Source organism: Malus sylvestris, chromosome 8 (genome assembly GCF_916048215.2).
Source record: "Malus sylvestris chromosome 8, drMalSylv7.2, whole genome shotgun sequence".
NCBI lineage: Eukaryota > Viridiplantae > Streptophyta > Magnoliopsida > Rosales > Rosaceae > Malus > Malus sylvestris.
Genome location: NC_062267.1, coordinates 2,872,879 through 2,888,574, shown reverse-complemented (window position 1 = coordinate 2,888,574; position 15,696 = coordinate 2,872,879). Strand labels below are relative to the sequence as shown.

General features: G+C 36.7%; 2 protein-coding genes across 3 annotated transcripts in view; one reads left to right on the top strand and one right to left on the bottom strand.

Moving 5' to 3' along the window:
- LOC126632666 (serpin-ZX-like) overlaps positions 1 to 1,231 on the bottom strand; it is a 59,999-nt gene extending 58,768 nt beyond the window's left edge. Inside the window, exon 1 of one of the 2 annotated variants that reach the window (XM_050303113.1) lies at positions 646 to 1,231. In XM_050303113.1, coding sequence (XP_050159070.1) covers positions 646 to 1,035 — 390 coding nt within the window. In that variant the 5' untranslated portion in view covers positions 1,036 to 1,231. The remainder of the gene's footprint in view (positions 1 to 645) is intronic. The other variant, XM_050303116.1, reaches the window with a different exon arrangement.
- A 10,600-nt stretch (positions 1,232 to 11,831) lies between these two features.
- LOC126632050 (protein NRT1/ PTR FAMILY 4.5-like) lies at positions 11,832 to 15,305 on the top strand. Its single transcript, XM_050302268.1, has 6 exons — positions 11,832 to 11,867; positions 11,989 to 12,076; positions 12,183 to 12,400; positions 13,531 to 13,977; positions 14,113 to 14,237; positions 14,411 to 15,305. The coding sequence occupies exons 1-6, from the start codon at positions 11,865 to 11,867 to the stop codon at positions 15,276 to 15,278; spliced, it is 1,749 nt and encodes a 582-aa protein (XP_050158225.1). The 5' UTR covers positions 11,832 to 11,864; the 3' UTR covers positions 15,279 to 15,305.
- The last annotated feature ends 391 nt before the right edge of the window (positions 15,306 to 15,696 follow it).

Genomic DNA, 15,696 nt, shown 5'->3' with positions numbered 1-15,696 from the left:
AGTGTGGAAGTTGTAGAGTTGGGGAGAATGAGGTTGTAGACCACATTCCCCATTTTCATGATTACAGCTACGAATTTTTTTTTTAAAAAAATTATTTTTAGCTTTAATATTAGTTAAATTTCACGTAAGCATTCATAGCATTTAATGAATTAATAAGAACCCTTTCATGTTATAAAATCTAAAGGCAATAAAGAAGTGTAAAAATGTTTCTAAAAATATTTGTTCCTTGATCCTATATATATATATTGTGACCTCTACTCTCACGGATTAGTGCTCTCTTCGGAACTAAGCCCTATTCTTGGTTAGAGCTTGAAATAATCTGACAGAGGAGAAGAGTTACAGTGCACTGAGATCGGTTTGCAGCATTCATGGCGTCTTCAGGTGGCGGTTCATCAGGTTAGTGAATTGCAATGCTTTTATATGAAAAGGTTTTTGTGCTTTACTTGATTGTGATTACTGCAACTTAATCTAGTTCTTGGCAATAATAATTTAACACAAACAGTAATGATTAGAGAAGCAGGCCTACAATTTAGGTTCAACAAAGGAACAAGCACCTCTAATCACATCGAAAAAATAGAAGACTTTGATCAAGAGCATCGTCGAAAAAAAAATCGAAACGACAGGACAGAGGGTTTGGGAGCTTACATTGGTCTGAAAATCGACTTGGGTGAGAGCGGCCATGTAAGAAGTTTCCACCACCTGCTTGAAAGATGGCTTCAGAGGGAGACGCCTGTCCACCCAACCCCCATTTGCAAACGACAGCTGGGGGCCGCCGCTAGGGGACCCATTGGAGAAAATCACAGAGACGAGCTCGGCGGCGAAGGAGCTGAGGTGGTCGGTGGACTTTGACTGGAGAAAAGACAGCAGCTGGTCCTGAGTCGGACCCTTTGACCCGGCCGCGATCAGGCTCAACAGCACGTGGATGGACAGCGGCGAGTACACGAGGTTCGATTGCTTGCCTTCGGTCTGAAGCAGCTGCTTCGTCAGCCCCAGAGCGAAGTCGTTTTGGTTGATGATGCTTTCTCTCAGATCCATTTCTGCTGTGCTTAACTTTTCTCCGGTCGGATGATATTTTGGTTGCGAGAAGATTGTTCGGCTTTTTGTTTCAGGCTCATCCGAGACTTAAGGACTAAGGTTTCGGAAAAGCCGTCCGTGGTCGGTTACAGGTTCAAACGAATCAGCGCGAAGCCAAGTGTGGAAGAAGACAAAAGAGGGAGCATTGGGAAGTACGCTAACATTGGGCCATTCGCGCGAGTCAGAACCACAACGTTTTGGGTAGGGTGGGTTTAGGAACCGTATGGTAGACAAACGGGTCGAGATGAAATGAAATGGAATGAAAGTTTCGTGTTATGTTTGGTAAGCGCAAGATGGAATGAGACGTTGTTTCATTTTGCGTTTGGTAAACACATGACGGAACGGAACCAAAAAATTAAATGATTTACTTACCTTTATTCCGTCTGTTGTTTGGTACAATGTATATGCATGGATGGGACGGAACTCCTTTTTTTTTTTTTAACTTGTTCGTATTTGCTTATCTATGATATATTTTTTACACTAGCACATGATTGAAGATATGCTATGCCATGAAGTCCATATTGCTGACCTCAGGGTCATGGATAATTTACTAAGAATGTTGACCATGTGTTCAAACTCGCAGCTGATATGAACAGAATGGGCTTCATTCAGTCCAACCGTTCCGTCATCTTTTATAACAATACCACGATTTGCTTCAACATGGTTGAAGCTTCTCGGTTCAATGATGTGAAGAGGTTTGTTGTCCTAAACTTGGTACCTTGCATCCTTGGTTGAAATTCGTATTTTGACAGAGATGTATGAATTCATATTGTAACTATTGTTTGGGAAAGGGCCAGCAGGAGAAACACAAACGAAAGGAGCAGCACCTTGTGGAGTTGAAAATGAAGTATTATTAGAAGTTGACGGGAACAACGGAACAAGACGCCTCAAAGGCCTCACATCTAAAACCCTAGACTTGTCAAGTAACCCAAAACCAGGAACAGACTCTTGACCTAAACTTTGTTCCATTAAATCGTTTCAGGCAAGAAGCACGGTTTTCAGCTACGACAAATCTGGTAAGAAAGACTGCCTCCACTACGAAAGCAGCCACAACATTGCCTTGTCACAGAATCAAATTGTAGCCATTTCAACCAGAATACATTGCAAAATAAGCAGTAATCTTTGCAGAGTTCTTTAAAATACAAAGTTGACTAATCTCCTGCAACATGCAAAGTTTTAAATAAATTAGAGAGACGATAAAAACTAAATTTACCCAAAATTAATATATTTTTATACGGTGAAAAGAAAGAGGTGTTGGAAATTATATATTATAATATGAAATATTGTAATATATAATTGTAATAATTGAATGAAAAATAGTGTTAACCAATTTCTTTGAAAGGTTATGTTGTTTAGGTGATACTTGATAAGTGATGTATACTTATAGATGAAAAGTTACATCTCTTTAATAAGTAGAAATTGGATTCTATATAAACCCATGAAACCATTGGTATAACACATATAGAAAATTAGAGTTAATTTTTACTCTTGAGAAATAGGGTTTCCCCACTTTGTTTCTCTCATGCTTCGTGTGTCAAATTCCGAGTCGTGTCTTGAGATTACGGAATATATGAAGTTCGCCAGAGTCCGAAGATTGAAGTGCTTTGACTTCGGATTATAGATTGTTGAATCCTGGGAGATGGACGCCTACCGAACTACAAGCACAAGAGTATGGGCGAAATTCTATCTTTAGGACATTGCATTTATGCAAGCCTCAATCTCCAAGTTTGTTAGTATTTCTAACTTTCTCTCTAGTTGTTTATATTAATCTCATATATAATTGATGTTGTGAATTTCTTTATGATTATTATCATTGGAATTCTTTTATATTTTTCATATTTTCTAATATTGCTCCAACAATCTAAAGATAGAATTTTTTTTATCTCTATGGAACAATCAAAAATATGAATGTTCACGATTCTCATATTGAGAGTTTAAAGTTGTGGCTTTAAAAGTCTTGGACAACATATGGTGTTGTATTCGATGTGAAGCCTAGAATTGATGCAATTAAGACTTTAATATCTGATTTAGTCTTGATGATTGGGTTGGATGATGTTGTGGTATTATCCATGTGAAGCAGTGTTAAACAACCGCCTGTTTCTTTTTGAAAAAATAAAATTTAAAATTATAACTTTCTGGGCAATGCATCACTTGATAAAAAGACGTAAGCAGTTTGCATGGGTAATTTGGATCTAGTATGTATATGCATGCTTACGTCTATATGTGTCTGCAAGTTATCTTGAAAGCATGAATTGCATGACTTGTGTGATATATCTTATGGATAAATTTCTTAATTTCAAAGATTAATATTAATTTTCTACATGCCTGGGCGTTCATTCCCATTCGACCAAATGTGTGAGTTATCTATGTGGATTGATTTATTCATACGACCATGATGCATCTCAATAACTGGGCATATATTTCTGTGATTATTCTTCTTGAGTATTTATAAGTATTGCAACCCTTAAAGTCTTGCACGTAAGAATGACTTCACTATTTGGGCAGAATCAATAACTATTTGTGAGATATCCATTCAAAACCATGCTAGTTGTTGACTCTTTCAAAGAGAGGTGTCGGTTAAGGCAAAGGCAAAGCCTTCAAAAAAAAAAAAAAATGATTTATCAGCAATGCTCAAACGATGCTAGATTTGGTTTTGCCAAAGATCGTAGCAGTTTCTGGAAAATTTTCTTTTACAGAAAAGAATTACATCTGTATAATCCCTATGCGAAGTTCTTTCTACGGGAAAGAAAATAAATTCCTTATGTCAGTATATAATGCCAAAAGAACTTGTGAATGTAAGCAGGATTGAAGGCAATGATAGAGAAACTTAAACTGTCAGTTTTGTTTCTCAATTACTTACCCGATCATGATGCAATCTTTAATATTGTGGCTTGGCATCTACAAACATAAGAACCTGGAAGTCTGATATGATGTTAAGGTTGACGTTAATGTTGTGCAAATGAAGCTTAATGCTTCTTGGTAGGGTTGCATGCATGAGAATGGCTTTTGATTGCGTTGACCTATTTTCATCTGATACTTATTTCTTTGAAATTGTGCTACATGTGTGTTTTGTTGAAATGATTATTTCAATTGTAGTTGCTTCTCTAACTAAAGGGGCATCTGGTGTGATCAGAAAGGTCTGTGGATTTGAACAGACGTATATATATATGGGTTGCTAAACCGATGCGATAAAGATAGGGTTGTATCTGTTCAAATTGAACAAGATTGTCTCTTCCAAAAGAAAGCACTCCGGCCAAGTTCTGTAATTAATATATATGGTTGATTCAACGACTTTTGGTTCTTTACCAAAAGAGTGGCTGGTATCTTTTGGAAATTACAAGGTTGGTTCTCATTTTAAGAAGTGAAGTATCCAAACCGGGTATCACGTTGTGATAAATTTCTGACTATGGTTCTTGTTTAATTTCAAGAAACAAAAGGTCTGAATACGTAGTTGAATGTGAAACGAGTGCTTCTCGTATAAAGGACTTGTGAGGCTTGAAAGCCTAGAAGTGAAGAATAGATAAAGAGAAAATATATTCACTGGTTCCTACTTCTTAAGTATGATGAAGGAGTAATTGATACCATTCAAAGTAACCACAATGTGAGTGAATTGTGGGGGAGTTACATAGTTATCTTTGGATAATATGTCAACTTAAGAAGAATGACACAATAATTTGCTTATAGAGAGAGATAAAGATTATCTCTTACAATGGTATTTTAAGGCATTGAAAGGTTAGAGACCTTCTGGAAAGTACCTTAAATGTGGAGGGCGTTTACCCAAGTGTTAGTGAATTACATAGTAATTAAGTCCTAATATAATTTTGAGGACTTGACATTTCAAACAATGTCAAACAACTACTCTCATATGAAATACAATTTCATAAGATGGATTGTGCGCACTATTAAAGATAGTTATCCTAAATGGTACCAATTATTAAAGGTTAGACTAGAGAGTAAGTTGATCATCGAGGGGAATGAGGCTAAAGCCAACATAACTAATGAATCAGCCGAGCGGAAACCTAACTTAGTTGATTGGAGATCCCATGGTCTAAGTTCAATAGGCAAACTGGTTGGGCATGATTCAAAGAAATTAACACACTATATACCTCATTCCTATGATGGAAGCAGTGTGTTGTCTGCAGACTTTTTAGGTTGTATATTTATACCTAATGACAGTGATATCTTATAAATAAGAGGAATATAACAGACTATTCTTAATCAGTGGTCACCTATGTGAGAGTAGAAATGGGTCGCTTCTATGAGAATGAGATGGCTAAATTCTCTAAAGCTCTCATGAATCCAGGATTTGTTCAGGACCAAAATGAACACAACCGTATGAACTGGAATATATTAGGATTAGTGATGTGTGTTGCTTATTGTCTCGGTTTACTGCTGCGGTGAACAGTTCAAGATTTTATATTCACTGCGCCACCAAGTAAATCCGATAAGTATTCACTAGGGTAGGTTCAAGTCCAAAAGACACCTCTCCTGATGCATCCCTTGTCCGCATGTACTCTCAAATTCTTCCTAATTTTTCATTCATGTGGGGGATTGTTGGAAATTATATATTATAATATGAAATATTGTAATATATAATTGTAATAATTGAATGAAAAATAATGTTAACCAATTTCTTTGAAAGGTTATGTTGTTTAGGTGATACTTGATAAGTGATGTATACTTATAGATGAAAAGTTACATCTCTTTAATAAGTAGAAATTGGATTCTATATAAACCCATGAAACCATTGGTATAACACATATAGAAAATTAGAGTTAATTTTTACTCTTGAGAAATAGGGTTTTCCCACTTTGTTTCTCTCATGCTTCGTGTGTCAAATTCCGAGTCGTGTCTTGAGAGTACGGAATATATGAAGTTCGCCAGAGTCCGAAGATTGAAGTGCTTTGACTTCGGATTATAGATTGTTGAATCCTGGGAGATGGACGCCTACCGAACTACAAGCACAAGAGTAGGGGCGAAATTCTATCTTTAGGACATTGCATTTATGCAAGCCTCAATCTTCAAGTTTGTTAGTATTTCTAACTTTCTCCCTAGTTGTTTATATTAATCTCATATATAATTGATGTTGTGAATTTCTTTATGATTATTATCATTGAAATTCTTTTATATTTTTCATATTTTCCAATATTGCTCCAACAAGAGGTAAATCCAACTACTACACCATTTTGTTGGTGGAAAATATAGTAAATCGAAATAATAACTCGCTTTAAGTTTAAGCTAAGTTTGACACAAGGATTTTTGTTCATCCGAGCCCAGAAACCACATGCAACACATCATACAACTAAAATTCTTTTTATATCCCAGTTTTCATTTTAATTTCCCAGATTTCCCACAAGTGAGAAATTACCTTCAATTAAGTTGTAAAATGAGAAAATGCAATCAAAACTAGAACGGTTTTCACTTTTCAGACTTTTCTCAGCAACCAAACAAAGGATATGAGGTATAACGTGAAACTAAGTGAGAAACGTTACCTTTAATTCACAAATGAAAAGTGCAGGAATTAAATCAGAGAGAACCAGTAAAGGGAAAATTGGATATTTTTTGGAACGAAATGCAGAAGGTGCTATTTATTTAACAGATCTACAACAAAAAACTGCTTCTATGAAAATCCTGCGATCGACATCGACATCGACACACCTGGTTATTTCCTTCGACATCTTGTTTTGCTGTCAGAATTCACACAACTCTATGGAAAGAAGATGATTTTGGGTTTGTTTTATGATTTGGATGGTGTAAATATTGAAAAAGATAAGGGGCATTTTTGTCTTTATAATTTTGTGTTCTACGAGGGTGAAAGGAGTCGTTCTAGGGCGGAGGTGGAATGAAAATTGAACTAAAATTCATTCACGCACCAAACATGGGACGAACATGTTCTGTCCCATCCCACATACCAAACAGTACCTTAAAGAACCGAAAGCTGAAAAAACATCGAGCCGAATACCGAATCAAAGCAAAGAAAAGACCAAACCAAACCAAAATTAAACTAAATCGAACAAAAACCTAAAAATATTAAACCGAACTGAAATTTTGGTTTAGTTTCGGTTTTGACAAAAACTGAACAGCTTGAAACCGAACACACCTCTAGTTTTGGGCTTGGGCGAGTAAGAAGTATGCTAACATTGGGCCTTCTTTTGATTATGCACATCATGTGGTGAACTACATCGTGGGCTTATTACAATTAGACTATAAAAGGCGTCATATTGGGTTTATGTTTCAAATTTTAATGTTAATGACATGTATATGAGAATTCAAATCATTCTGATTTAAAAAAAAAAAATTGTTTTAATACAAATGAAATCCGTCTAGGTGTGGACAACTCCTGCTTGAAAGCTTATAAGTTAATATCTGAAAATTAAGAATTATATAAACTAGGTTGGCTAGTTGAACAGATTTATTTTGCTTATTCCCTTGCTCCAACGGTTTATGTATCTTTACTTGAAGTAAACATGTCATAAATATTGACTAACTGGGTTTTATATTGATCTTTATTACAAGTGACATTGCTTTAAAGTAGACTAAGAGGAGGAAGAGGATTTGAAACGCAAACGGTTGGAAAGTAACTTAACTAAATAGAGAAACCTCCAGTTCAATTGTTCCAAATACAATCGACGAGAAAGCATTTCTACCAGCAATGGGTGAAGATCCTATCCCAAATACATTAGTTTCGTGTAGCCGTGACAAAGTACTTTCCTCTCCTTTATCTCTTGTATTGTACGTAAGGTAAATTTAGCTCGGACAACTTCGAAATTCAGGGTCCATCCCTGGATAAACAAGACGACTGTTATAAGAACAGGTGATTAGGCAATAACAAAATATGGCACATGAACATGATGATATAGCAAGTTGACTTAGTAGCCCAACAAAAAAACTTTTTTTTTTCTTTATAAACAATAAACCCTAATGGTCTACGGATTCGGTCAAGTCACACAATAAATCAGCTATAATAATTAGATATCAAACTCATAATACATATAACTCGAACTTAAAACCTACCGCATCGAACTTTTCATTTGAAAAGCTAAATTGTAGTGCTTTTTGAATTGATCACATACGTAACAGTTTTGAGAAAGAAAAAAAATATCATATTTATAACAAAATATTGATTTAGGACGGAAAAACAGACTATAGTCTATAGTCAAAGCATAAAAAACAGTTTAATTTGCTAGCTCCGGGGTATAAATTATACTTTAGAACCTGAGCTTATGCATGCTTGGGTAGGTGAGAAATTGACCAGCCAACACCCCATGCACATGTAAAGATTTCATAGCTAATCGAGAAGCATCTTAACCAACTACATCTGTGTCCCTTTCCCCTTGTTTTCAAATATATACTGATAAAGTAGCTCCATAATATATATAATATTTTTTGTAATACGTTGAATTAATAAAAAATAAAAAGACCAAAGCCTGTTCTTGGCTCACTTGTTTGCCATCATTAAGATCAAACATTTTTTTTCTAAATTTTTTGTTTTTGAATTGTATGCTTGGAGAGTTTGTACTTAATGGGAGGTTTGATTTGTAAGCATGATTTGGATGATAAACTGTTTCGTTTGATACAACAGATATTAAAAAGGAGAAATTTGAACTTGAAACTTCAGGTACAAAATATGTGCTCTAAATTTGATTCACTTATTTGAGTCCAAAGACAAAAATGGCTTGGTATATTATGGTTGCCACCAAATAGACTTGCTTTGGCAATAAAGGAATAGTCTTCCTTTTGTTTGGGCGTTGGTCGATGGGGATAAGATGTTTTAGGCGGCGGCCGCATTATGTCAAATCCCTTATTTAATCAATTTAATTGCAGCTCTTTTCTATTGCAATTGAATATTATTGAATATAACCAAATTCATATCAATTCATATTCCAATAATTTTCACCTTGTTATATATCTATGTAAGAGGAGTTCTTAAATAAGTAAGACAAAGAAAGAATTTAAGTTGAGCCTCTTAATTTTAGTTAGAATTTAAATAGCATAATTTTGCATCATAGTCTATTAGCAGGAACAAGTAGTGGCACACTCACAATTTTCAAATTCATGTTCACACTCACAATTTTCAAATTCATGTTCATATAAGTTCCTTGACTACGCAAGACTCATGTGTAATTTATTTGTCAAACACTCTTAATAACCAACTTAAGTCCAAATCTTTGTAAACCTTATCAATTCATCAAATCAAAACACGTAAACCTTGCATACCTGGAGAAGATGACATGATGAATTTATGGATGATCAAACTTCAAGACGGAATAGATTGAAGCACTTCTATGCACTGTTGTTCCTTATACAATAAACTAATGGGGAGTTCTTACTATTGTGGTGTTAGCAGTGTGCAAAGCGGCCTGAATTTTATATAAGTTTCAAGTTCTTAGAATTATACTCGCTCACGGATGCTAGAAACCGTACTGATAAAGCCCATGAAAATGTATTCCACATAAGAACCCCTTATAACCAACAGGAAGGAATACAGATTTCACTTTTCTATTTGGCACAAGGAATAGCTTCTTAAATTTCAGGTAAACAAGCCATAGGCCCACTCCAACAACACCGATATTGTCCCCACTTAATCACCTGCTCAATCCGTCAGGTGTGAGGTTTTAATACAAAAGGCTTTGGTATTAGTTAGAGTGAGGTAATTCTATTTAAAGGGTTTGTTCTCAAGCTCTGTGGCCGATGTGGGATAGATGAATTCTAACACTCCCCCGCACGTGAGACCCTATTTTATGGGTCACATGTGGAGTTCCACACATCTGCAACCACATGGAGCCAAGTCGGGGCTCACCCGTTCGCTCTGGGCCAATGCACGTGGCTTTTTTTTTTGGCCTATGTGGAGCCATGTTAGGGCTCACCCATTTGCGCGGGATCAAAGGGGACCCACCCGTTCACATGGTAGTACAGGCTCGTCTCCTGGCTCTGATACCATCTTAAATTTCATGTAGACGGGCCATGGGCCCACTCCAACAACACCGATACTGTCCCCACTTGGCCACCTACTCAATCCGTCAGGTGTGGGGTTTTAATACAAAAGGCCTTGATATTAGTTAGAGTGGGGTAATTCTATTTAAAGGGCTTGTTCTCAAGCTCTATGGCCGATGTGAGACAGAGGAATTCTAACATAGCTAACTAATTAAAACTCTAACCCTAATTCAAATCAATTATAACTATGTAATTCAATTAGAGTTGAACTTTATTATTTGACTCCATGAATCTTTTGGCATTTATATTTTGACTAGCTAGTTAGTCATAAAATGCAAGGTGAGAAATGACGATGGAGGAAAGTAACATATAAAAAGGATAATAAGACAGCTCTTATAGTTTCAAGGATTAATAAGTAGTTGCAAACATTGCAACAGTTCAAAAAATGAACAAACTGAAAAGAAGAAAACAAAGTAAATTCCATTTTTTAAATACAAGTGGAAGAGACAAATATACCTCAGCTTTGATGTCCCCCTCTTAACAAACCCTATATATAATTCAACCTTTGTCTGCTTCATGTGTAATTCTAATCTCTTGCCTCTCACCAAATAATACTACTATATAAACCCTTAAATTTAATTTAATTAAGAATCTTAATTAGTAATTACCTTGAATAATTACGATGGCTCGGATGCTTGAAATGCAAACCCTGCAGCTTGAAACCCCTAATTTACCAATTGATTAATTCCTATTTATATTATAGAGTACTCTATGCTGTGGATACCTGTACCCGTGATACCATTGTAAATTGTCAAATATATAGTACTTTGTAAGTTTGTATGAATAATCTTTAATACTACGTACTACGTAGTATCTGGTACTACGACCAATAGATGGCTAGGATGATTCCCCATCAATCGAACGGCCACAAAACAACTGCAATTATGAAAAACAAACAACCGTTGACCTCAATCTCATAAAAAGAGAGGAACCCATATCAAAACCGGTGAGAGAAATAAGAAATTGGGAACTGTTTCATCGGAAATGATGATTTAGGGGGAACGTATTACAAATTTTTCCTGTTAATCCTTAAGTCGCAGTGTCGGAGGAGAGAGAGAGAGAGAGAGAGAGCAGGACAACAACAGCAACAAACAAACCAACCAAAAAGTTTGAGATTTCGACTCAAACTATCTATTAAATTGGAAATTTGCTAATTTTTTTTGTTTGCAAGAGAGAGAGTTTCTGGTCTGTGTGCTGGTAGAATTGGGAAGATGAAGAAAGAATCATTGGATCGAATTTAATGGTCAAATATGTATTGGATCAAATTTAATGATCAAATATGTGTCGACACTGAGTGTACGTAGCTACTCAAGAAAAATTCAAGCCATGAGGGCTAGCCCAGTGGTGAGGGTGTGGGTAAGGGGTGAGGTAGTCTAGGAGGTCTTGGGTTCAAGGCTTGGGGTGGGTAAGGGGTGGGGTAGTAAAATAAAAATTAAAAAAAATTAAAAAAAAAAAACTACTCAAGAAAAATTCAGCATTTTAATTTAAATGATGTTAAGAAACATATATCATTTCTCACACATGAGCGTGGCAATACCCTTATTACATAATTAAATACATATTATGCAGAGAGATAGAGTCATATAGGTCCTATAAGAAACAAAATATGGCCAAGCAAGTCTTCCAAAATCCCAAGATGCCAATTGATTCCTTTTTGTTATCATTTGTCCAGAAAAGCATCCGTACGTCTCTATATATATTCCTTTTTGGGTATCAGTATCAAACCATCAGCCAACCTCCACAAAACTCAGAAGAGTCGGAAGACCAGGCTCCCTCCTCCTACACTTCAAGGCACAATGGTAATTCACCTTTCTAGGGGCACCATTCAAGCTCAGCAGAAAGAAAATTATTAAGATCATTTATATGATCCCATATTTATTTGTCATTTTAAAACCCTAATATGAGATTATATATGAACAGGCCGATATCTGCCAAAGGTTTGAAGGCAAGCCTAAGCAGGCAGCGTCAGCAAGGCTAGGAGGAAATCGAGCTGCACTTTTCGTTTTCGGTCACTTTTACGATTGAAATTATCATATTTACTCCTTTTTTAGATTTTAGTTTCTCTTATAAGTACGTAATTACTATTCATGCTGAACTTACGTGCATGCGTGCAGCGACGGAGGGACTCGAGAACATGGCGTTTATTGCAAATGCTATGAGCCTTGTGACTTATTTCTATGGATATATGAACTTGAGCTTGACAAAGTCTGCCACCACTCTTACCAACTTCATGGGGACTGCATTTATACTAACCCTAGTTGGTGGCTTCATCTCTGATACTTATTGGTCGAGATTCAAAACTTGTGTCGTCTTCATCTGCATTGAATTGGTGGTAAGTCTCTTCTAAAAGAAAATAAGACATTTTTACTATATATTGTTATTTAATGGTGGTCTATTTGTTTGTATATACAACAGTTACCACATGGTTTGAGTGTGTAATGCTAGAGAGCCTAATTTATATACAAAATTTGCAAACTAAATTATGTGTCACCAATAAGAATTAACATGCACGTTTATCAACACTTAAAAATAATCCAATCATCAACTTTCATGTTATTTAGTTTACAAAATTTTGTCTACAAATTTAGTCACCCTAGCATTATCTTTTATGTGTGTTATAAACAGTTCACAGTTGCTTAAAGCGGGATGAAAGATAGGTTGTTTTGACAGCCATAGATTGAATATTGGTGTGTAGTCTGGGTAACCTAATAAAAAGAAGGGAACTTTAACGAAAAACTCCCGGTACTGTTCACTTTAACGAAAAACCATATTTTTACACTAAAAAGTCAATCCTAGTACCATTCACTTTACCCTTTATTTTGTCATTATCATTAAAACTCAAAGTTTTCAAGTTCTTTTCATTAGTTTTCCTTGAAAAGAATCTTCTTCGAATAGCATATTGCATCTGGCAAAGACCAAAATAATCAATTTTAGTGAAACTTTAGAAAAGAAGCCAAAGCCTGTTTATTTCTAAAGGCTGCCCTCTCTCGGCTGGATGTTAGTCCAGCCTACTACCAGGATCCCGTATCCAGCAACCCAACCTAAAAAAAGGGCATAAAAGCGCCTTGTCGGCCTGCAAATATTTGATTAATGCAAAAGGAATAATCTAATTTTAGACTTAATGGAGAGCCAGAAGATCATTGGTAAACCCCATGATAGCTGATGATATCATGTGGCTACTGTTGGTTGATGATCCAGCATGCAGACAATCATGATGACATCATGTCACTTAATTAAACAGTACTTACATGTGGAACTTAGCAGTCCTATCCCTCTTACAAACCAGTAAACTAACAAATTTAGTTAAAAAGGAGTGCTACTTCTTCATGAGCTAATCCTGATCGTTCTTATTTTGGGGAAAAAAATGATTATAATAAGTTTATTTGTGTATACGCAACTGATGCTAGAATTCATCGAAAAGAAAGGTTAAAACTAATCATTTATTAATTTACAAATTCGCAGGGACTTGGTCTGTTAACAATACAAGCACACTTCCCTCAACTAAGGCCATTCCCTTGCAAAGGTGTTGCACCAAGCCAAATGTACCAGTGTGAGGCTCCAAACACAAGCCAACTTGCAATGCTCTACACCGGACTCTACCTAATGGCTTTAGGCACCAGCGGCGTCAAGGCAGCTTTGCCGGCCCTGGGAGCCGACCAATACGACGAGAAGGACCCTAAGGGAGCAGCACAGTTGTCCAGCTTCTTCAACTGGTTCTTGTTCAGCCTCACCATTGGAGCTATTTTTGGTGTCACTTTTGTGGTTTGGATCAGCACCAACCATGGTTGGGACTTGTCCTTTGTTGTGTGCACCATTGCAGTTCTCTTTGCTCTTCTTTTCGTGTGCATGGGAAAGTCACTCTACAGAAACAATGTTCCCAAGGGAAGTCCCCTCCTGAGTATCCTACAGGTAATTAATCACAAATTTATGCAGACGTGTCAAACTTTAATATTTAAGAAAAGACACTGTCTGAGTTAGGAGCCAATTACTTTCATTCATAAATGCGTAATTAGAGGTTGATTAAGTTTGTTCTTGATTGTTTAGGTTTGTGTGGTTGCCATCAAAAACCGAAAACTTCAAATTCCTGAGAATACAGAGGAGTTGCATGAGATCCATGACAAAGAAGCAGGTGAACAACATGAAATTCTTCAGAGAACAGATCAATTCAGGTAAATCGAGATTGTCTACACTTACAAATTTCCTCTATTCGAACTGTAAGACAAAACTACTAAAAGTCTTGTTTTGACGGTGTTTTTAGAATGGAAGCACTTGTATATAACGAAAAGCGCTTCTTATAATGTTTGATAGAAAAAGTTAAAAGTGCTTATGAAATACATATCAGATGGTTGGACCACGCAGCAATCTCCAGTGGCACTACGGCTGACGGTGCATCAACACCTACAGTACATGGATCATGGAGCCTATGCACTGTTACACAAGTTGAAGAAACAAAGCTCCTAATCCGCATGCTCCCAATCATATTAAGTACTGTCTTCATGAACACATGCATGGCGCAACTCCAGACCTTCTCAATCCAACAGAGCACAACCATGAACCGTAATCTGCTCGGATTCAAAGTTCCCGGCCCTTCAATCCCAGCAATCCCTTTAACCTTCATGTTCTTTCTTATCCCGATTTACGAAAGAATTTTTGTGCCAATCGCTCGAAAAATCACCGGGATCCCAACCGGGATACGCCACCTCCAGCGCATCGCAGTTGGGCTAGTGCTCTCTGCTATCTCCATGGCGGTGGCCGGACTCGTAGAAACTCGCCGCAAACACGTAGCGGTTCAACACAACATGGTCGACAGCGCAGAGCCACTGCCGATGAGTGTTTTTTGGCTGGGGCTGCAGTATGCAATTTTCGGAGCTGCAGATATGTTTACATTGGTAGGGCTTCTGGAGTTCTTCTATGCTGAGAGTGCGGTCGGAATGAAGTCTCTCAGCACCGCCATATCGTGGTGTTCGATTGCGTTTGGGTATTTCTTGAGCACGGTGGTGGTGGAGGTGGTGAATAAAGTCAGCGGCGGGTGGCTGGCTAGCAATAATTTGAACAGAGATAAGCTGAACTATTTCTATTGGTTGTTGGCAGGGCTCAGTGTGCTTAATTTTGGAGGTTATGTGGTTTGTGCATCTTGGTATAAGTACAAAAAGGTAGAAGTGATTAAGGAAGGTGATTACAGTGGGAAGGTTGAAATGGTTAAAGCCTAGTTAGGGTTTGTTTTAGGGTGGTGCTGTCTACACGCCATTTTTTACCTCTCACAGACCTCTCTCAATTTTCGGTCATCGGATCGAATAAATTGCAGGAGATCAAAGGATATAAATTAACAAGAGGTGTGTCAGAGACAAAAATGAGTGTGGACGGCACTTGTCGGTATATGAATGAATAGTATATATTGTAATGATTATCAACATTATTAAGAGAACCCATATTATGAAATGCATTTCATAACACATGATATTAAACTTCAAAATGAAGGGCAATATGATAAGGGGAAATGATTTCCGCACTCTGGAGAAAATCAGAGTGCGGGAATCGTTTCCCTATGATGATTACATATTATTCTAGACTAACCATTTTCATCCAACATATATACAGTGAGTATCCACCAAAGCCGAAACCAAAAAT